This window comes from Silurus aristotelis (genome assembly GCF_946808225.1).
Source record: "Silurus aristotelis genome assembly, chromosome: 28".
Lineage (NCBI taxonomy): Eukaryota > Metazoa > Chordata > Actinopteri > Siluriformes > Siluridae > Silurus > Silurus aristotelis.
Genome location: NC_139601.1, coordinates 11,646,096 through 11,670,764, shown reverse-complemented (window position 1 = coordinate 11,670,764; position 24,669 = coordinate 11,646,096). Strand labels below are relative to the sequence as shown.

General features: G+C 36.5%; 1 protein-coding gene across 2 annotated transcripts in view; it reads right to left on the bottom strand.

Annotated features, from left to right (window-relative positions):
* Positions 1 to 22,657: 22,657 nt before the first annotated feature.
* The window catches only part of slc6a11b (solute carrier family 6 member 11b), a 31,387-nt gene continuing 29,375 nt past the window's right edge, over positions 22,658 to 24,669 (bottom strand). For both annotated transcript variants that reach the window (XM_083534160.1, XM_083534161.1), the window contains one exon: positions 22,658 to 24,202. In XM_083534160.1, coding sequence (XP_083390286.1) covers positions 24,053 to 24,202 — 150 coding nt within the window. In that variant the 3' untranslated portion in view covers positions 22,658 to 24,052. The remainder of the gene's footprint in view (positions 24,203 to 24,669) is intronic.

Sequence of the window (24,669 nt, the reverse complement as noted above, 5' to 3'; positions counted from 1 at the left end):
ACATTCAATTAAATATATTTTTAACCCTTAGGTTAAGCCATGTTGCCTGCTATGCTTTTACACATAGAGCAACAACATTTCTTTTATCTGCATTACATTATAATTTATAGTATGTAGTTTATCTTAATGTGTGTAGCTTGCAACAAAACAATTATAACTTAACTAGTCTAGTTTGATTGTAGTTAAACAGCACTTATAGATTTGGTTACCTTTAATATGTCATAAAGGTTTTCTTTGATTGTACTGAAAAGGTCTTGAACTGAGTTTAGTAAGGGGAATCTCCAGTGCAGCTCAAAAGGGTAATTTAAAAGACATATTATAAGGATATAGATGTTGTTTGTATCTTATTGTTACAATTAGTGAAAGAGTTGTTTGGTTCTTCGTTCTGAGAGTTTTCTGAATTGTGTATTTGTAATTGTGTATTAAATGCATTTAATGTGATATTTACTGTATACATAAATGGGAGCTCTCAGAAATGTATTCAAATTTGTGGACTGCTTTAAGAACATGTCTTTCTCATCCAGTGACGGAAGCTGAAGCAGAACAAAGCTTTTCAAAGCTAAAACTTATCAATAGGGTAGACGTTGGGTCATAGCATGGTTCAGCCAGGGCATCATTCAAGTTAGAACCGCTATTGCTGCTTGTTTAGCATCAATTCAACATCAAGCAGAGGAATAAATGATGGAAGAAACTCCTGACTTTAACTTGCCACAGCACCTGTGGTCTTATTTACACGATTATTTTGAAGTCATTGAAAAGAAAGTTTCAATTAATCAATCAGTGTTTAACTCATTAGTATCATTCTATTCATGGATTGGTGTGCTAAGAGTAACATTAGAATCCTTTCACAGTGAAGGTTTAAAGAGAGCCCTTATACTTTTACTGGAGTAATATTTTACCTACTATATCTCTACTTTAACTGAAGTACCTGCTTTGTGTACTTTGTCCACCACTGCCTTCTGATCCCAGACATGCAGCAACTAAAAAAATAAATAAAGAAATGCTAATATTCTAACTATGTTCTACCATTTAGAATGATCTAGTGGATGAAAATTTGACATAAGCATGCATTAATTATGCATAGTAATATATATGCATGAGATTACATTAGCGTTTAAAAGCGGAAAACTTGATCTATGAAAGATAACTATGACATAACAGGATAGTGATCACCTTGTCAATGGGAGATAGAATCCTCGTGATGCCACAGATATGCCGAAATTGACTTTGCTCTCTGTCTCCACATGGCACACTGTTTGTTCGCTTATCCTGAATTTTTGCTTTATATATATATATATATATATATATATATATATATATATATATATATATATATATATATATATTTGTCTTGACATTTCAGAAGCATCCGGCAAGCTGCGACTACGGTGTTTTTCTTATATTGCCTTTGAAACCTTATTTTGCATTTGATGTATCCACTTAAACTGATTATCAGTGTTCATATATATATATATATATATATATATATATATATATATATATATATATATATATATATATATATATATATATAGAGATGCTTCTGAAATGTCAAGACAATTTTAGGAGACCATTAGGTAGTTCCACCTGTGAAAAAGTCAAGTAATAATCATAGAATCATTGCTGAAATGCATGATGTTTAAATTGCACATACTTCATGCTTCCATTCTGTAAATCAAATTTGACATATTTTGTAAAGTTCTGTGGTTTGGTTCTTTGTAATTATAGTATTGATATCTGTAGATGCAACGATGGACAAGTCTTTTTGCTTATACATTATTTCAGAGAAATGCTGACACCTTGACAAGCGGTGGGTGCTCTTGAACAGTCAGCAAAAAAACATGCCTTGAAGTAAAAACTCCAACACAATCAGGTGAGACTATAATATAAACTCAGGAGTTGGCAATTACATGATCTTTAGTATTTATAATATTATCATTGTTTATTATCAGCAACAATTATATAAAAGCTGAACACACAGGACTAAAATCTATGTAAACAAACAAATAAATAAATAAAATTATTTACAGTATTTAACAGCTAAAGCAGCATTGCTTCAGTGCACAAGACAATGGATAATACATTCTAAACGATAGAGTATTGGCTAATTGACAACTTTCAAAGTCAGGAGGAAACTGTGTACAGATTTGCTTGAGCTATCACATTAAGGATTGCAGTTGTCTAAAACCTTACAGACTTCCTAAACATTTGCTCTTACAGATATCAAAATTGCCAGTCTTCAAATGAGAGGTAATGAATTATTAAACGTGCCACTGGCCTTTAAAATGCAATAATCACTTGCGACAGAGAACAAGTTAGGCTGCTTTATTATGGTCTGTGGCTTTTATATTGTGTATTGGTTTTTAGTCACTCTATATAAAGAGGCATTGATTAGGGAATAAGAAATAAACACCTTTAGACACCTCTTTCAGCTTCTGCAAAGCATCACCTGCAAACAAACAAAAGAGCTAACTGAAAATGAATGAGAAGATCCCAGCAGCTGTGAACATACCTAAGTGGGTGCATTCACCAAATTCTAATCTTTGTTAAAACCATGCACTTGTATGCAGTAGTTATAAAGACTGACTTCATACAAATATCAGCAATTCTGAAGGTGAGTTTTTATTCTGTTAACTCTATATACTATATAAGGTTTGTTCATGCATGTTATAAAGCACTAAATGGTTTGGCTCCTATGTATCTATCCAGTCTTTTAACACGCTACAATCCGCCACGCTCCCTGAGATCTCAAAACTCTGGGCTTCTAGTAGTTCCTAGAATAGCAAAGTCCACTAAAGGTGGTAGAGCATTTTCACATTTAGCTCCTAAACTCTGGAATAGTCTTCCTGACAGTGTTCGGGGCTCAGACACACTCACCCAGTTTAAGTGCAGATTAAAAACATATCTTTTCAGCAAAGCCTACACATAACATACATCACATATCATAACTTTGTGCTCCAGAACATCTGATCACATGCACATTATCAACTTGTGCTGTTGATATCATGAACAGCAGCTACGCTAATTCCTCTCCACTGCTTCTCTTTCTCTCCCCATCCCGAGACACCCTGAGGTTTGGCCAGCTCCAGTCACCTCCCACCTCGTGATGATTACGGACCTTTGAAGAAGTAGATGCCAAACTCGCAAACATCCCGAACCATCTAGAGACGTACCAGTGCCGTTTGGATCCCGCTACATGTGTGGAGTTTGACATTGGACCTCCTGGAGTGTTTAAAGGCTCTGGCATAGAGAAGCTGATGCTGGATCTGTGATGATCACAAATGCTGAGCTTATAAAACTAGGAGCTACTAACCATATAGACTGTATAAGACTGCAGAAAGAACATCACTTATAATCTTATACTCCAGTGCTCATGTTAGTTCTCACTCTCCAGTGTTCTGTATTGTTGAAAGATTTATGATCAAACTCTTGATGTCACCCAAATGAGGATGGGTTCCCCTTTTGAGTCTGGTTCCTCTCAAGGTTTCTTCCTCATAACATCTAAGGGAGTTTTTCCTTGCCACAGTCGCCACGGCTTGCTCATCAGGGATAAATGCACACCATTCACCTTGACTGTTCATTTCTGTAAAGCTGCTTTGAGACAATGTCTGTTGTGAAAAGCGCTATACAAATAAACTTGACTTGACTTGACTTGATGCTTGTAATTACTTGACTTAATAGTTTGTTTTGTGTGCAATATATTCTAGATTGATCCCTCCAACATGTACAGAGTACAAATTACTATAGTGCCATTAAATTCAGATATCAGGTATATATATATAAATGAGTTTAAACTTACCAACTTCACAACTGTGTAATGGTGTACAGATTTTACATGACAAATTACAATACAGGATACATTGGCTGATTACCATTTTTAGATTATTTTTCATTCTTTGATAAAAATGTTCTCTTTCACTCTAGTTATGAGCTACAAGATTGATGAAGGTAATCAGCCACTTTGATCTGCACTTCGTTTGGGGCACCGAGTTTCCTCCCAACTCTATTAACCTATTTATATAATTTAGATTTATTTCTCATTTCATCTATAAATCTTATGGAAACTGGAGTATCCTTAAATTGAGAGAAAAGAAGGAAAGGAAGGGCAGTTGGGGAGGAGGAAGAAAACAAGTGCTAGTGGCTCATCCATTACATGTTCACATGACTGTGACGAGTTCTGACAACTCTGCCTAGCAGGCCAACACGTAGACACACACACACACACACACACACACACACACACACACACACACACACACACACACACACACACACACACACACACAGACAGACACACACAGCTCCCAACAAACTGAACAGTAAATAGGACAAAAATTGTGATTTGAGTTTGAATCACTGGTTCCTATGCCTTGTTATTTAAAAAATAAGAACTTGGGGGTGAAGTACATTGTGAACATACATTAAAGTGACTCAGTTTAAGACATACAATACTTATTATTAATTCATTTAAATTGATTACATTTCTTTGTCATTTGTAATCATAGCCAGGCTGTGGGTATATCAGTAAGAATGGGTTCCATCAGCATAACATTTTTCCCCAATGGATACATGATTTGTATTTTTTAACAGGCTTCCATGTTGCACTGAAATAATTTAGACTAGAAACCTAATAATATTCAACTGGCTGTATAATAATTTTTTTTTTTGCATTTTTTAGTAACTTGAGTCAGTCTGTTTAGTTATGTGATTGAGTCAGATTTGTTCACCAGTTCATTTTGTTGGATCTTCTTCTTCTTTTTCTTTCGGCTGCTCCCATTAGGGGTCGCCACAGCGGATCATCCGTCTCCATACCAACCTGTCCTCTACATCTGCCTCTTTCACACCAACTACCTGCATGTCTTCCCTCACCACATCCATGAACCTCCTCACCCATGAACCTCCTCATAGTGCCAACATTTAAAGTACCAAACCGAACCTCCACTTTCCTACACTTCTCCTTTTCCTGTCGCCTCTGTAGACGTCTTTCTCCTCTCCTTCTCCTTCTTCGGCCAACAGTAGCCCAATTTCCACCGGTACCCTGTTGGCTAACGCTACCTGTGGCGGTCGTTGGTAACCCGGGCCTCGACCGATCCGGTATGAAATTCTTAATCGTGACCCGCTTATTTGATTTGGCACATGTTTTACACTGGATGCCCTTCCTAACGCAACCCTCCCCATTTATTCGGGCTTGGGACCGGCACTAAGAGTGCACTGGCTTGTGCCTCCCTAATGGCTGGGTTACCAGTTCATTCTGTTGGATAATTTGTTGAAATACATGGCTTGATCACAGTCATAAAAACGTAGATGACACAGTTTGAGAAATGTCCAATAACAAATATATAATTTTTTGCTAGATACATTTGTCCATAGAAGGCCTTTTCACAACTTGTCCAAACAGCTATTAAAAGTGCTTAAATACAAAATCTGCAGTTCTAACTAAATGAGCCAGAGTAACACTCACTCAACTGATTCACTAAAGGTCGGGAATGTTATTCTCTACTTTAATCTCAGATTAGTTCCGAGAGAGAAGTGGATCTTGGTCATGTCAAGAAGGATTCAAGTGTCTCAAGGGGCATCATACAGTGTCTGGCATAAGCATTCATCCTTCTTGACTTTTCTACATTTGCACTAAAAAACTTAAAATTAAAATGGAGATTTTTATTTAAATAATATGTTTAACTTTTATGGGTAAAGACTTTTAATTGAGACACACAGTTTTATTAATTGTTCGAATTTTATTGGTTTCACACACAACCCTACAAAGTAGAATTTACATAAACTAAACTTTACCTGCATACAAGAAAAAATGGTATGGTATATTAACATGATTTTAGGTATGTTTGTTTTAAACTGAAATAGGTTTTATTTTATGCATAAAGACTCCATACATCTTGCCCCAACCATTACAAACTTATGAAGACCATACCTACAAGAATGTGCTACCAGCGCCAGGATCTATTGTGTAGATTTCAGTGTGATGCAGTGTTGGGTTACCACCAAAGACCAATACTTTTAATTGTGATCAGTTTAGAATTTTTTCCACCATGCCTATTAGTAAACTGCAAATGTCTTATATCTTTTTTTTTTTTTTTTGTAAGTCTCCTGAAATTTCCAGGTTTTTGCAGTGTCTTTACTATGATTTTCCTATTAGTAAATTCACATCAGAGCTTCTTTGGGAGATGACTTTCAGTAAGAGGCAAAGCGGCGCCGAAGGTGGTGGGGCTCGCAGGTCAACCTAGCAGAAGGAATTGAGTAGGATGAGTCCTCTCCAGTCTCTCCTGTTGAGCCGAGCTCCCGTTCCTCAGGAAAAGCACTCGCTTTGGCGGTCCCTTCTTCCGGCACATGTGATGCGGAGCTCAGGATTTCTTTCTCCGAGGAGGGAGAATTTTCAGATGCTAGAAAGCCCACAGACTTCGAGGAGCTCCTGGAGGTAGTGACGTGGGCCGTCGCTAAGCTAGAGATAGCTTGGCTCGATGAGAAGTGAAAGCAACTCATTCCCAGCAAGCTGGATGAGGCCGACCTGCTGCGAGAGTTGTACGAGGGCTTTAACTCTGGGGCTGACGACATCACGGAGTTACGTCGTGCTGCCGACCTAACCCCTTGAGCCACCAAGGAAATGGTATGGGCCATCGGTGTCAGCCCATGTCCATATCAGCCTTAGTAGCCACAGAAAGGCATCTGTGGCTCACCCTGTCGGAAATTCCTGACAGGGACAGGGTTTTTCTGCTGAATGCCCCGATAGCTTCTTCTGGCCTGTTTGGCGACGCGGTAAGGGCGGTAGTCAACAGGTTTCAGGAGTCAAAAATTCAGTCTGCGGTGTTTCAGCGGTACTTTCCCCATCGCTCTCTCGGGGCTGCTCAGCGGGCGCAGCCCCAGCGTGAAGCCCAAAAGCAGAGCGCAAATTGAAGGGGTCTGCCAACCTGAGGGTGGTCCTCTCCTCGAACAAACGGCCAGTGGTGCAGTGGCCCTGACAATCAGAGAACCCAGAGGGCAGTGTACACGTCACCTTTACTTTACTAGCAGAGCAGTTGCTGGGCAGACACCCCCCTCATGACATGTTTCCTACATGGCACCCGGAGGCTGAGGCCCGGGATACGACCCAGAGTGCCTGTGTGGGACTTGGCCATTGTGCTGGTGGCTCTATCTGAGCCCCCCTTCGAGCCCTTGGCTGAGGTGGTCCTTAGGTATCTGTCAGTTCTCCTGGCAATTTTCATGGCCAGTGCAATCCTTTACCCTAAACGGGGCTATGTGCCTAAGGTGCCTGCGTCTCCCTCACGACCTGTTGTTTTGCAGGCATTCTGCCCTCCTCCTTTACTAGCTCCTAACCAGAATAGCAAAATCGACTGTGCAAGCACTGGACACATACCTCCACAGGAGGAGTCAGTGGAGGAAGTCGGAGCAGCTGTTTGTCTGCTGTGGCCCTCATAGGAAAGGTTTTCCAGCTAATAAGCAGACGCTCAGTAGATGCATTGTGGATGCTATTTGTTTGTGTTGTGAATCCTCTAGTCTTCCCACTCCTTTCGGGGTTAAGGTTTATTCCACCCGGGGAATTGCAGCCTCTACGGCCTGGTCCGCTGGAGTTTCTCTCCAGGACATCTGTAACTCTGTGGGCTGGTCCACCCTGCTGACCTTTGTCAGGTTTTACAATCTCAATATCAGGGCCACTCCAGACTCCTTTGTCCTGCATGGCGGTTGTGCTCAGACACACTAGGCAGGGACTGGTCAGTATGGCGTAATTGGACACTCGTTCCCAAAGCATTTTCGACGCAGCTCGAGTTCCTGGAAGCGCTTACCTTTCTTCTTTTTTAGAAGCTGATGTCACTGCCATCGCGCTCTCATTTTGTAGCTTCCTGGTTTGCACGAAGTCTCCCGCCATAGATGTCACAGAGCGTGAACAACACGAGGTGTTCCCAAAGCGTTTTCGACACAGCTCTTGTTCCCTCAGGGAACTAGGGTTACATACGTAACCTAGTGACGATTTGATGAATGACAATACTTCCATGAGGTGGAATTTGTATCATTGCCTATTCATGAGACGGTATTTCTGTTTTTCATAGTTATTCATTTTATAATACTTTTTAGTTAGGGTTCTGGTTAATTTGTACCATATGGACTCACATAAAAACTGTGAGAAAATAAACATAAGAAATCAGAAAAAAATTAAAACCACATTCTGTTAATATAGGACACAATTTGCAACTGCTATGTCACCATGCTGCATTTTGTGTGTTTATATATTCTCTGTAGTTACACAGCTGTAGTTATAGCCCCTGCTAATGTATTTATTATTAGCTTTTAAGCTTTTTATGGCTTCCCATGGATACTTCTTTCTCTGAAATCCTCTTTCTTAAATTCTTAACTGCAAGAAAAGCTACATTTATCAACAAAAAACTAGATTTAACAAAATGATGTTGCCCTGTAGACATTTCTTTGAAAACAGCTGATGAATAAAAAAATTCCTTAAATTCATATACGTAATGTATATTTGTATTGTCCGCCTTTTACACAAGCATTAAAAATAACTTTATTTTATTAATTATTATGCCATTAATTTAATGATATATTTACGTAAACTGCCAGTAAAGCGTGTTTATTTTTTTCCCCCTTACAGTCCATCTGATGTTTGATTTACTGCCTCCAAGATTTAAACCTAAGCCTAGCCTCACAGATGTGTCCAGTTGAATCAAGCCTTAACTAATTCCAGAGTAAATGCATGTGAACACACATAGAGTTGCCTTATATAAACTTAAACAAGATTGATTGCTTATAGAAAAGGTCAGATCACCGGCAGTCAGGTTCAACAAAGAAGCTCCATAATCAGTGTCCACCAAACAATCAATGAAGGTCAGCAAATGTTAGACAGAAACATGTTAATGCAGGCAAAACATCACAAACGGCACAGATAAACAAAGACAGATAAACACTAGCTATGACAGTTAGTATATGTAACAGGGAATGACAATGAAGTAATAAAGTCAAGGTGTAGACAAGCAGGAGTTACAATCAGATGGGGTATACAGGACGACAAATGTAAAGATGCATGGCAAATGCTGAATAGCAAGACCAACCAACATCTTATTTGACTGACCGACCAATTTCCGTTACCTTTTAAAGATATTAACCTTTTCATACCTCTTCCATAACTAAATAGTATGCCACATGCTTTTCAGCAATGCTCTCAGAAGCACTATAATTGGCTATGGTCTGCCTCTCTTCCATTATCCTCTTATCCCTGCAGGATGAAATATGCAAGAGATTAATAACATTTCACACTTGAGTAGGAGTGTCAGTGAGTAGAGAATTTCAAGATTAAAGTGGGTACCCACACTACAAGCTGTTTGGATTTGGATAAACAACCATCAGGTACTTTTAACACAGAGTTTTACCTAAGCATATCCTTGCAACACAAAAGAAAGACGAGCAATTTATTTACATTCCACATGACAATGATCATTATACGGTAATTGCATTTACATCATTTAGCACATGCTCTTTTCCAGAACGATTTACGCTTTAGGGTCTCATTAATAAATATAACATCATGGTAGTGCACTAGATCAGTGTGTATAAATGCTATCAATTCAAATGTCATGGAAACAGAAGTGAAGCATGAAAGGAAAAGACACCAGTCACAAATGCTTTTTAGATGCTGAAAACTACTCTAACAAAAAAACCCAGAACCTGTCAGCATGTCAATTCTTATATTCCTCTGTCTCGATCTACACACCAGACAAGAAGTGAACATAATGTAGGAGAGGCTTTTATAAGCCACACTCATGCAGTCATAGTCAAAAGGGGACAGATTTGCTATTTGTCTTTGAAATTATTACATTCACAGTAGAAAGAGTACAGCATCGACCAGCTAACTACAAACAGTTAACAGAGAGCTATGAGCGCTGTAAATGTTGGAGGAAATATTAAACACTACGAATAATATTACAATAAAAAATTATAACTGAAGCTAAATATTCCCAATATATACACAAAAAGGTGAAATATGACATTATGCAGCACCTCACATTCAGCTTTCTAAACTCTTATGGTGACATAATGTCGTTATCTGGGATCAACATAATTTTAAAATGTTATAAATAATAATAATAATAATAATAATAATAATAATAATAATAATAAAACTAGCAAGTCAAGTATACTAGTGAAAACATCCAGTCTTCTTATTTGTTAATTTAATTTGACACTCTGTTTCTTAGATCTGGTTTATCAGGATACATTACAAGGTGTTATTATGTATTTTATTCTATTTTCTGTCTGTTTGAAGTCATGCATGTGAAACGCTCATTGCTTCCGGCCCCTTACTGCACATGACAGAGAGGGATGGCAACATTATAAAGGTCAGATTCTAACGTGTGTATCGACTAGCCGAAGTGACACCCCAGATACAGGTTTGCAGACGGCTTTAAAAGATTGGATATGTCACAGTGTGTATATACTATGCATGTGTGTGTGTGTGTGTGTGTGTGTGTGTGTGTGTGTGTGTGTGTGTGAGAATAAGAGAGAGAGACAGAGAGATAGAGTGAGGAAGGGAGGGAGGCAGATAGAGGGAGAAGGAGTCGTCATAGGTCACAAGTAAATCAAAAGAAATTACACAGCTGCCAAAGCCTGTTACTTCAACAGGGCCAAGGTAAATATGTTGCACACGCCTTTCCCTTTGCTTTTGATTCAGGCGCAAAATGCATGAAGAAATAATCGTTTGCATTTGGTTTACTCAAATTCGCAATATATATGCTTACATCTTACATCTTTAGAGTGTATATACCTGTACAACAGACTAAACATCGTTCCTATTTTAACATAAATCTTATGTTATTATGCTCTGAAATTCAACCTATATGAAAAATACAAATTATACACCAATAGAAAATAGCCTCAAAGGCAGATCACCACAGTGACCTTTCACTGCCACACAGTGCACAACAAAAGATTGGATTTCTTTGTTCTCTGTAAACTTCAACCTTCACAATCGATCAGCTGATGATTACCTAAACCAGAATCCATTCTAAATAGAATAAATTCAGCAACCCTTTATCGGGTGAGAGAAACAAACATTTAAAAGGCTATTATTGTTGGAAACACTTATAATGAACTAGAAAATTGGATCATCTTCTTGAAAATTGTGATCTGATTAGAAATCCAATATACGGATTAAAAATAGCATCATTATAGTTATTATAGTGTACCTACAATTTCATTGACCTTCAATCAGTATTCTTTTAAAAATATATAAGTTAACATAAATTCTGAACTACAGTGTCAGAACTATCACAATAAACATTGCACTGCAAAGTGATAAGACATTGACATCATATGAACTAATACTATGATTGTTATTTATTGTTAAAGGTTTAATTCTTATGATATTAAGCTTCTCTGTGGTTTCAACCAGTGAAACTGTGATATCTGGGTAGGCCATCACAGCAGGGGGAACAACATGGGCACCAGACCGGAAAATAATCGAATTCTGTTCATAGCTCTAAGTCATAATTTCTAATACTGTTTTTTCATTTGGACCGTAACAATGACACACATTAAATGATTTAGATTTTTTTTTTTATTTTGCTGCCATGCTTTTGAAATAACATATCTTAATGTAACAATTTGAATAAAATAAAGTACTGGATGCAGCTTGTCTGATTTTTTTAATTATAAGCAACATCAGCAAAATGAGATTACACCATCAGAGACAACAATTGTATAATGTTATTGTGTTGATAGGATAGTCTTGGGATTGTTAGATAAATAAGATGCATATGCACATATTTGAATATTTTGACACATTTTTTTGTTACATTTTACTGTTACATTTCTATCGACTGCATATTAAGCAAAACAATTCTGCTTTATTAACAAATCATAAAATCGTATTATTTATTCGAAAATGTAACTCTTTTCAGAAAATACACTAATATACACATTTAACAAAAAGATCATCTTATGTTGTATAATATACTGTCATTTTTTTTTTTTTACATCATCCTAGACCTTGTTTGTTGCACCATGATTGTGAGGAAATCAACAAAGTACAAGTGGTTTGATTTGCATCTAAATTGCATATGTGAACCCTTCCTTTCATTTTCTGTACCACTTATCCTATACAGGGTAATGGGGAGCCTGGCGCTAATCCCAGGAGACTGGGGGCATGAGGAGGACCGTGTGTGTGTGTGTGTGTGTGTTGATAAACTGAATCTATAATCTATATTATATATATACGTTTCATTAACCTGATGGTGTTTATTTTTTTCCTCAGAGACGAGGCGCTCATGTTTGACATTGTGCTCAGAAATGTATTCAGTTTTTATTAAAATCTTGTGATTGGGTTTCATTGATTCATTCATTTCTTTGGTAATTAAATAATGGTGATTATATAATTTAGTTGAAGTTATGTTAACAAAGATCATGGTATGAAAGAAAAATAGAGTTCCTATCCTTAAATTTGCCTTAGAAAATAGTCCTATTTTTAGAGGTGAAAGTCACTGATATTAGCTTGAATAGTTATCATAACATGAATTTATTATGCATTTCCACCATTATTAAAAGACCTAAAAGTAAAGTAATTTAACATTCAGAAAGTGAAAGGGCCTGTCATGTCACTGTGGTAGGTTTAATGCCTTTGCCTTAGGGTTTACACACAATGACTTCTAAAGGTTTTCTGATATGAATAATATAATGGCAATTTTCAAACCTTCATATGATTCATTTTGCACAGCCAAATGATGTTCACTAATATATTATTCAAAATGATCAGACTAACATTTGCTTTAAAATGTCTCATCATTTGTACATATTATTTAAACAATATTTTAATTAATGACATGTTTTTTATATATTTCTCTTCAGTCAGTGGCAGAATCTTTCCTCTTATGTCAGGCTTAGTCAAGCTTTTTTGAAAGACACTCTAAAAATCCCTCATTTCCATTCGCTAAAAATAGGCCAACTCAGAGATTTATTCGTATGACTGAATGAGAAAAGAATGAAAAATGTGCCTAAGGTGCCCCTGTGCTTATGAACGAAGAATTAAATGTTTATTTTCAGGAACATGTCCTGATACAATGCACATCATTCATATTGTTATTTTAACAGGCAGCATGTACAGTTAAGGAAACAAACAAATCCCAATTACTAAGCATGACTAGTGATATTTTATGTTAATAATATATATGTTAAAATGCAATAATTTTTTCAAGCTCAATCATCTATTAATAAAGTGATGGAGAAGGAATTACCCTGATATTTCATACCATATGCATACATACTATATGGGCAAGGTGCCTGCACTGTTTCTTTTCAATCCATTAATACAAGAAATTATGATTTCCCCTCTTCTCTGGCTTTGTTCAGTTTCTATAGAAACCAGCGGTGACAAATATGTTCTTTTTAAGCTGAAATGATGCCAGACAGCTTCTGAAAAGACAAGCCATCCTAACGATGCCTAAAGATAGGGTACAAAATTCTACTTTATCTTAACACCATCAAATGCCTGTGCAAAAAAAGGAACAAAATGAAAATAAAAAAGAAGGCAAATATTTCCCAGTATATAATCATTATATTCATATCACTATGTACACAAATATTTACATTCACATTAAGTGATGGTTAAGCCAAAGTCACTTTGGCTACTTTTATTTATGACTAGGAAGGAACAGTTCAAATATCTTTGGAGCTCAGGTAGCTATCTTTTGTCTAAGGGTGTCATCACTGGATATCTATATAAATATTGCATAAAATCTTAATGTGACCCAGAGGCTAATGAAATACTGGTCAAGACCAGAAGCTGGAACATTAATAGGAGCACAGGGAGTCCTTAATGAACAAAATCAAACGCTCAAGATGTCCTTGGTAGAAAAATAAATAAATATATATGCAATGTAGTTTTCATGTTTTTTGAGACTGCAATTGCTGCCCCCTGCTGGCTCCTATAATATAGAGATTAGCATATAAAAATATTTCTTCATAAAATTGATCTGCCAGAGCAAATACATGAGAATTATTATACTGAAAAGCAAAGCCACCTTTCAAAAATATCCAATCTGGTTTGTATATCAGAAGTTACGCTTTAATACTCTACATATCACATGAAAAACAAATGAAGCCACACAACATTTGATTGTAACTGGTTTGAGTCATTTTGTTGTGTTTTCCCCTGAAAAACAAGTAGTAGCTACATAACCTAATTGCTTAATGAACACATAAAGTGGCTAAATGTATCTAAAGTTAATATAAGTCTTGATCAACTTTATTTATCTGGCTCCTGAAATTCTTCCTATTATTATTGGCAACATTGCTTTATCAGATCCGATTAAGACTATTGGTGACTGTAATTTCTTGTAAATACTACTCACTGATTCTTAGGTGGAAGGGGGCCTGGGCATTGACTGAGCCATTCCAAAATATAAATAGTTGTTCGTGGTTATGAAGGTCTATTGTAGCTTTTGCAATATGTTTATGGTCGGTGTCCTGTATTTAATCTCCATACATTTAATCTCAAACCTGGTCTGGTCCTTTGGATAAAAAGCATCAGCACAATGTCATACTACAACCATTAAGATTCACTGTTGGGATGGTTTTCTGAGGAAGACTGTGAACCGTGTTAGGTTTCTACCAAATGCAGTGCCTTCGAAGCAAGATAAATACAATTTTGCTCAATCATTTCCGCATGTTTGCTGTTTCATGATGTCTTTTAGGAAACTCCAAAAAGTCTACTGACTTTCTTCTTACATTTCCTCTGTAAATCCTGGGTTTGTGCATAGTCTGGATTAGAGTTGTCCTCTGAAGAGCATCTCTCACTTAGCTCTTCACTTCAGTCATCTATGGTTTGTTGGTTTATTTCTCTGTATAATACACTCCTTGACATTTGGTCACATATTTCTCTTTACTGATTCACCATTACACCATAATCTTTTTATTTTAATATAGCAAAATAAGATAAGGATATGTTTTCATAGTATGCTTGCTAATGTAACATGTCAAAAAACATGTATTTATATTCAGAATACATGACACCTTATTTAAAGGCAGGTAGACTTTATCAAAATAGTTATGTTGATGTTCACTCTCAGAAGAATAAGAACAAAAAAACTTGACATATTGCATTTATTTATTAGTTTGTTAGTTTGTTTTTACAAACTTGATTAAGGATGTATAATTCCAAAAAAATTCTCTTGAGTTTCAGATTGTAACTACAAAAAGGAGGTCCAAGGAGGTAAAAATGTATGATGCACTAGCATTATTAGCCTTTAATTCTGACTCTATAAATCAAAGCATACGGGGGATATTGCTATAGGAGAGAATGAAATGGTGATTCATTCCATCTCCTTCAGCTAATGGTTCAACCTCTGCAGTTCAGTCTTTCATCTTTTTTTTTTTTCCTTTTCTTTGTTATACAGCTGACCTCATTTCTGAAGTGAATCAAATCTCCACTGTCAGGCATACAGCCTTTGCTTGAGCACTAAGTGTAGGGAAGAATTAAAATCACATTGAAAATGTCACTGGTTAATTTAAAACAATCATTTTCCTCAGGCTTTCAGACTACAGAATGTAGGTTTTTAAGCACTCCTGAACACTTTTTCCTTTCCCCCATTTGTATTTGTCAGACGTGAGGCACAGTTGTAATGTTAAAATAAAATACTGCCTTATAATACGTTTTCAAAGATGCTGTTTTAAGCTATTAAAGATGAAATCTAAATGCTCACCTACCTTAATTTTGTCCACCATGACACATGCTAGCATGTTTACTTACAAAAAAGTATGTCCACCTTCCACAAACAGACACACTCAATTGCTCAAGCTATGCAACTCAAATGTACCTTACAGTGTTGTTCTTTATATGTTATAATGCCTAACCTTTCATTGTGTAAAACATTACATGTTTATTAGCATTATTGGCACAGGAAAAAAATAAATCCATTTTCCAATCATCTTCAAGACATAAAATGGCATAAAATGTCAACCATTGTGAATTTAATGATTTCAAGGTAAATTTGTAAAGAATGAAATTCAGGTTTGAGCGGCATATTTCTCTCATGAATTTTTAAATAAATATATTATAATAGTAGCAATGAAACAACCTTACACAACTTTGACTGTTAGAGTCAAATCACCATTGGAGCAGTTCCAGATTTGTTTGTATGAACAGAAGTTTAGCCTAAAATATTGGTTTCAATGTCCCAGTATAATCGTTTATCAGTGTTGTGTAAGCTAGCCAGCAACTGCACTTACTGAGTAGTTATGTTATTAAGGACCTAGCCAACAGCTAAAACTACAATCTCAAACAAGTGAAATCCCCTGCTTTTAAAATAGTATCATAATTACTGTTCCCCTTTAAACAACATGACATGTAGTCTGTATCTGTCTGTATGCTGTATGTAGAGTATATGATTTTGATACTTCATTTTGTTTGGTTATGTTTCCAACTTCATATTTGCTATTAAGTAATTCTGGAAGCCTATTGGGATGAGCGGAAAAAGAATTTCCAGTACATAACATAATGGACATTTTTAAGTAGCTTTGACTCAGCAGTCTATCACTCTATTTTCACAAAGAGCCTATCAAAAAACTGCACATGAGGTGCCTGCTTTATTTCTCGTTAGCTACTAAATCTTTCATTTTCATTTATGTATGCTTACATATTTAAAGTTTAAATTAAGCTAGAATTCTGTCTTAAGTGGAAATTAAGGCAACAGACAACCTGTTGTAGTATATTTTTTATTTGCTAAAAGATATTTGCTAAATAAACTGGTTTATACAATTACTGTAATTGCTGCTTAAGATTTAAGCTGCTTTAATTGCTTTCACTTATATACAGAATATAATATAGTCATTTTTCAGTAAAAGCTTTCCTTTTATGTCTTTTGTTTTCTTACTTTTCGAAATTGTTTCCTCCTTTTCTCTCCTATTTTTCCCTCTCTCATGCACACGTCTTCCTCCTTCATCCCATTCTTTCCTCATCCTGTCCCCTTCCCTTGCCAGCCTTTGACTAGCTCAAGGGCATTTGTGCACTGACGCAACGTGCAGATGCACGACTGCCTTCATTGCATTTTGGTCTTTCCACTGCTTCTGTTAGCTATCATTTGCATCCTATTACAGTTACTCATAAAGCCTCATCATTTGCATTTTACATCTGGTATTATTGTAACAAATGCCCAGCATAGCCAAATCAAGCATACTTTTGCACAGAAGAAAGGGGTGGAAATTAGTGATTGTCTTAAACTGGAGTCTGGACATGATAGTTTGGATGGCTTCCATAATAATATATAAGAAATGCTCTCAATATAGTTTAAAAGCAAAAAATAAATAAATAATCACCACATTTTGTACATTTTTAAATAAAATCAAGACAAAGTATGAGCTTAGCTCTTGGGACTTTCAAGAATTTGGCAGTGGCACAGTGCATAAATTTAGGTACAAACAGATATTCAAATAAATTTCAAGATCAAGATCTTCAAATAATTTTCTGGAGGCAGAAATGAGTGCAGCTGTAGTTGTGCGTATTTTATTAAAAAAGGCAGGCAGATATTTCCAAAATGTCAAGCAAGATCAGTGTTCGAAACAGGCACTGGTAAGGCAAGAAACCAGAGCAGCGAACACAGCAATATAATGCTCAGTAATGCCATATGCACAACAAAAAGCAGTTGCTTTCAGGAATGAAGATTGTTTAAAAAAAAAGTGTGTGTGCGTGTGTGTGTGTGGACAGGTGTGCATGATTAAATGTCTGGTGTCTGTGAACATGATAATATGTGTCTCTTGGTATACAGTATGTAGTCCATGATAGCTTTATTTGAAGGCTGTGGGGTGGAAAAAATAAGTGGTGATAGAAATTAGACTCACTGCACAGGTTAGGGTTAAGGATGTTGTACCCTAAAACTCACAGAATCAGGTACTCTTTCTGATTAATTCTGTAATTGGAGTATTGTTTTTTTTACAATGTATTGCCAGTCAGGCCCTCATTACTGTAAGGGAATGAAGGTTTGGTGGGTGCATGTTTTCGGTGATGCAACAAATTCTAACGTATTCACACACAAAAAGTTGCCAATTTCTTGGTTAGGCCTCTCTGTTGCCTGTTAGCGTAGCGCAAAAGAAGCAGAGAGAATTAGTGATGTTTTCAAAAAAGCATTTGCAGTATTCTGGCAGGTCAGTGAGGAAATCAACAGCTATGTGAGACCAGGGTGCTTGGAGTTTTGGCAGGAGCTTACTGGCAGACAGATATCAAAGCCCCTTTGTTTTGGGGGGGGGTGTTGTTAGAAATGTTAGTATCTTAACTTCCAGGCAAGTAAAGAAAGGTAACTACTTTCTTTAGGACAGGCACCACTGAGCCTGACAATGGTCTGGTTGCTTGTATTCAAGGTTTTTATGGTTGGTAAGTATCATGAATGGGCGAGGGCTATTTTCACAGCTAGGACCTCCCTGTTTCTGATGTCAGTGCCAGATAACTTCTTTAGGGAAGGTGTTATTTTAGGCTTCTCCCAGAATCATTGTGACAAGATAACTTCAACCCAATTAACAAGCATCTAGACAGAAGCTTTTGTAGAAACAGGTTGTTTAAAGATGAAAGCTGTGATAAATGTGACTTTGAACTGGTTGAAAGTCATTTCAGCTACAGGACTCCAGGCCCAGTGCTTGGTGCAAGAGATGCACTATGGAACTGTAGCCCTTGATAAAGCATTGATGGAGGTTGGTGAAAGCTGAGAAAAATCTTTAGTTCCTTGAACATTTTAGGGACTGACAATTCTGCCTTGAACTGCTACATGGTGACTATTTGGGCTGATAATGTAGTCTAGGAAAAAGATGGTTCACAAGTGGAATTCACACTATTTCTCTTAAAAATGCACGCACTGAAGAACTTAGTGGATGTAGAGCACCTTGGGGTTTGTAAAAGGGACAAAGGAGGCAAATGTACACATATCCTTTACTTAAGTAGAAGTACAGATACTCATGTTGTAAAAGACTCTGGTCAAATTTGAAGTATTGACTATCCTTTTTTATATAAGTTAAAGTAAAGAAGTTTGGGCTCTGACATGTACTTAGTCAAGTAAAAAGTAGCCATTACTACTGCCAGTTTTAGTGTCATGCTGGTAACTGAACCTCACATCATATTAATATTAGGGTTATCAATAAATTAAAATATTTTAATAAATAAAAAAATAAAAAAATTATGTATACTCCAAGGCCAACATGGGCATGAACAAATATTGATGCTTTATGCAAATGTATGTGTATTATTAGTCAATCCATATTTAACATGGAGCATGAAGACAATGAATATGTTTTAAATTACCTAAATCATTAGGACACCAAACAGCCTTTGCTATGTTTTCACATGGACAAGTAAATGAGGTGATTCCAGAGAAATTGTACCTCTTCTAACATTCATACTGGTTACATAATCAGAGAATATTTGTATTCGATGTTGTGAAAACTGTTTCTATTCATATATCTATTATGTCTGTACGGCAAGTATTCACTGAGATTTAGGTTGTTTTGTTTATGTCTGTAAAAAGAGATGACATCGAGAGATGGCAGAGAGCACCCCTGTCTATTTTCTTTATTTTACAAAAGTGCAGCGTTTTGTTTATATGAATGTATATAAATAAAAGTAGACTCTTTATAGATTTAGATGATGTATTGCTCTTATCTGTACAATAAAAAAAGACAGATTAATTTAAGTTTGTTTCGCCGTTATAAGGAAAAGTGGCACAAAACGCGCCGGTGCATTTGTCGACCACAAACGTTTGCATTATGGAGGATTTTGATGCTTAATTTTAAATGTGCCACATCAGTAAAACAAATGTTATCTGATAAAATAAAATTTGGGGTGGAGTTTATTATTGTTTTTATATCTGTGTAAAGAAAGGCATTGTGAATAAATTTGTGTTGCGCTGAAGGTTTCAATTTCGTCTTTCTTTATTAATTGATTTATATTTTTTTAATAGAAAAGTCTCTGTTCTTATTTATGTTTACATCACTGACTCCCTCTTTCTCATCCACGTTAACCCCATACTTCTTATTGCCTTCTGCCTTGCTGAATATTAGCTTTGAAAACTACGTCTGTGCTGTGTGCTGGCCAGGAAATGATACACCAGTGATAGATTAAAAAAGCAGCAATTATGTTGAAAATTACATGCAGTAAGAAGAAAAAATATTGATCATGTCACCAAATAGATTAAAACTAGCAAGTAACAACCCTTGTTTGAAAATGTAAGAAGTAAAAGTAGTAGTAGTAAATATTGAAATACTGATACCAGAAAAATCTACTTAAGTACAGTAACGAAGTATTTGAACTTTGTTACTTCCCACCTCTGAAGTGGGAGGAGCACACTAAAATATTGTCAATGTTAGTTTTTTTCCAGCATGCCCTGCAGGACGCTGTTTATCAACCATTGGAACACTGAGGGGGTATACGAAAGCCCATACAACATTACAACATACTCATAGTGGCCAAAGGCAGGGCACCATTTTCTACTCCTCCCCCTGTCATAGTTGTTCAAGGGCCGCTGGGAAAAGAGACAAAAGTGAACTGTACCTAATAGTGATTATGCTTAAGCCCAATAGTTGATGCATGACCATTGCCAATCCAATTTCTTTTCCACAAAGAAGAACCCAGCAAGTAAAGTGGACAGACAGATAACATTCCAGGAGAGCTTTTTGGATATTCCCCCTTGGACTGGGGGTAAAAATATGGTGTGGGAGAGTGGCCCCAATGAGTCTTCTGTTAATGCCATGGACATTGTCATATAAGGTCATGGAAGCAGCATTGCTTACTGTGTTGTTTTTCCCTCTTTTTATATCTAAAATCAGTGCATCCCGATGCCTCTAAAACAATCAGTCTAGGTCGATGGCAAAATTGATAACCACTGCAGACCGCAATTGTATGCATCCACTATTTACCCTCAGGTTAATGATGAAACTACAAACCATTTGTATGCTGATGTTGACGCCTCCAATTGCTCCCACACTACTTGTGGCCTGTTTTTGGCACCTTTGACTCCACTTTGTGTTTGGCAGAATACAATAAGCATTGCAGTAGGAATCAGTTAGAAGGAGCTGCAACACTATAAACTTGTCCAGTGCTGGCATTGGCGGCCGGGTTGCCTGGTCTAGAGTGCAGAGTAATGCAGTAGAGGCAAGAGCTTGAGGTTAACTTTTGCATTGAGATCTGCCAGACAAACTCTGGTGCTGGCACAAGAACTTCAATAAATCTAAATTCAAAATCTTCTGGTCACTGATGCAGGACTGTCACCACTCAACTAGCACTACAGACAAAAATAATTCTACCCTGGTTATTATAAATGGGTTTTTTGTGGGGTTATTTTTTGCCAGAAACTAACATGAGTAGGAAATGAGATAAACCCTAATGACTGCCCTTGATGTATAAAACCATTCACAGATTAATCTAGGTCAGGGCTGTTTTGGGCAATATTCTGAGCAACAGTGCCCTTTGTACCAATATCAGATATGTCCTGAAGTGAAGCCTCTACACACTTGTATTTGAGTAAACTGATGAACCATGTATCTGACTCCCAGCATGAGACCATGTCAGCTTGACTGGAAAAAGCCAAAGGGCCAAATTGCACACAAGGAACACACACACACACACACACACACACACATACACACACACACACACACACACACACACACACACACACACACACACACACACACACACACACACACAGAGAGAAGAAAGAGAGAGAGAGAGAGAGAGAGAGAGAGAGAGAGAGAGAGAGAGAGAGAGAGAGAGAGAGAGAGAGAGAGAGAGAGAGAGAAGAAGTCAAATAAAGGTTACAAAAAGATAACTTGCTTGAAACAATTTATCTGTTAAAAGGCTGGGAAACTTTTCAAGGTTTGTAGGCATTGCTGCTATTTGTTTGGCGTTCTGTTATCTTAAGAAGTTAAGGTAATTCTGTGCTGCTTGAAAGCTCACTACACAGGGACTTTCTGGAAAAATTTATAAACATTGCATAAGATTTTAGAGCCTTTAAAAGTCCTTTATAAAGCAATGATGAAGATGGAGGCACAGATTTAAATAGATTTGAGCAGGGTAATACAAATATACCTCTAATTCAGAAAAAAGTTAAAGAAAGACAAAATCACGGTTTTGCTATTATCTACTATAACCTTATTGCAAACCTGTGGTCTTAATTGAAGATCACATGCACTTAACATAAGAATATACACAATTTCTAATGTGAACTAAGATCGCTCTAGAGTGCCTCAAATCTCGTTTAACAGTAATAATTATAATGGTGTGCTGCTCATTTTGAAATTAATGTTATGTAGTAAAACATATTGTTGTACCTATAGCCCCATATTTCTAGTTGGCAGCGTGAAAATGAGTGCGTGTGTTTTACAACAGACATTATGGCTATTTGTGTGCTTTATTCTCCTCAGTAGAATGTCAGATGAAATTCTGTGACTGATGTGGTTTATTTTTGTTTTTGTTTTCACATCAACCCAAAGGCACAGTGCTGAAAAGTGAAATTAATCAAAGTGGAACAGTTCTGCCCTTTCTAGCTCTCAGATATCTGCAGTTTTATCAGTACAATTTTCTTCCCATTAGTCTTGAAAAAGCCTTGAATGAAAAATTATCAAATGTTCATAAAAAACAGCAGCAAACATCGCGAAAGAATGGCAAAGAGAAACATTTCTTTTTAACTTTTATTTTTAAAAATGAGTAAGCAGATTCTTATGTCCTGTGAATACCAAAATCTGTGTAAACAGCACATATAACATTTGCATTATATCTCTAAAACACCATGTTGAATGGCATATCAAAATTCATCAGATAAACACATTTTTTTTTGTTCATCTCAAGAAATAGTACACACAAAAATGCCCTAACCAAATGTAAAAATATACATCAATCTCAAAAGTTAGGCTATTAAAACAGTAAAACAGTTTACTTGCACAAACAGAGGTGACAGTGTCATTATGAATTAGACCATACCAAAGATCACATGCATGTGCACAGGGTTCACAGTGGATCCAAGACAACCGGACATCTACATATAGAAGTAGCTGGGTGCCCTGATATAACACTCTCACGCTCTTTCTTAGCCAACACTTCTATCGAACACATTCGATAAACTAGCTAAATCACAAATAAAAAAAAAAAATATTTAGCTTATTAAGTCAGTGTAATGGTAACTAAGATTTTAGGGGCACAATCCCTTTTGCGGCATATCCCTGTTAAATCCTACTTACCTTTAATCTTTTCCTATCTTAAGGCCCAAACTTACATAACACTCAACCAACAATTAGAAGCGACATTTATCTATAATGGTATCCATATAGTCAATGTGTGCTGCGAAAAAACCTGACCTGAACCTAAACAGCTGCCCATGGGCCACCAGCTTGTCAACAAACCGTTTGTATAATACTGAGAGAAATGAAGTGCCCACTATACCATTCGAAAGTCAAGTTCTGAAGTTCTATCTGAAAAATGTTCGCAAAGCACAAAAATAATGAATTGAGTGCGGTCTTGTCACCTTGGATTAAACTCAGTTTAACCATTGTGAAGTGGCATTGAGTCCATGCTGTATAAAATAACATGGGCACCGTGAGTGCTAACTAATGCTCGCCCTGCGAGGAGGCTATTGCCAAACAAATGTACCATCACTTTTATCCAGCAAATAAAGAATCCTCTACAAACATACCTGTAACATTTGGAATGGTCATAAAATGGTTTGTCTACACATTAGGAACATTCTGTAGAGAATAATGCCATGGCCAAGAGTCAAAATGCAGAAACACTTTACAGCACTTTTTTTTTTTTTTTTACCTTGGTGACATCACTAGTGTCACAAAAATACACAAAGAACAAGTTCACCTTTAACAGTCTAGATTTTTGATAAACTTGAATATAAGACTTTTTTTTATCGTGAAGTTAACTTTTAATGGATGCGTTAATCATTTGTGCAAAAAGGGCAAGACTAAGAATGTGATAATGATATTTCTCTTCACCAATAATTCAGGCAAGCTTTAAGTTCTTTTCCTTTCCAATCTGGGTGGCTGTGACCGTGTCTTGGTAGGTACAGGTTTAGAAATGTGTCTCCTTCTCCGTAATGGTGGAGATTTTGCCGTCCACCTTCATTTTAGCATCAGCATCATTAATGGCATAGGGACTCTTTGCACTGAGGTGGCCTCTCATCCTCAAATCAGAGCTTGGGGTTGTCAGCTTCTTGATTCTCTAAAATTATGAGTAGATCCAACACAGCAAGAGAATTAGTTTCCTCAACATGTGAGACTAAATGCTAGTAAGTTCATTAGTAGCCTTTTTTTGTGGAGCTAAATTTTGTATTAGGGATTATTTAATGAAAATAAACAGAAGTGATAAGGATTGTCATTCTAGTTCAAACCCTTTGTACATAGTTATTTCTTTTGGATAAAATGTCCATAAATAGCTAGCTGGATTTTATATCCTGTGGAACATAAGCTAGTTACTTACTCCTTTTCTTTCAGGACCTTCAGACAACATCCAATCATGTTTGATGATCGCTCCGTTATATATGGATTTAATATGAATATGAGGTGCTTAATATAAATTATACCTGCATTCATTTTTTTATTATATTATCATACATAGAACAATTGATGGTTTGTAAATAAAAAGGTGATTCAATTACATGGACATTGCTTGGTAGCTAAAAAGGCTGT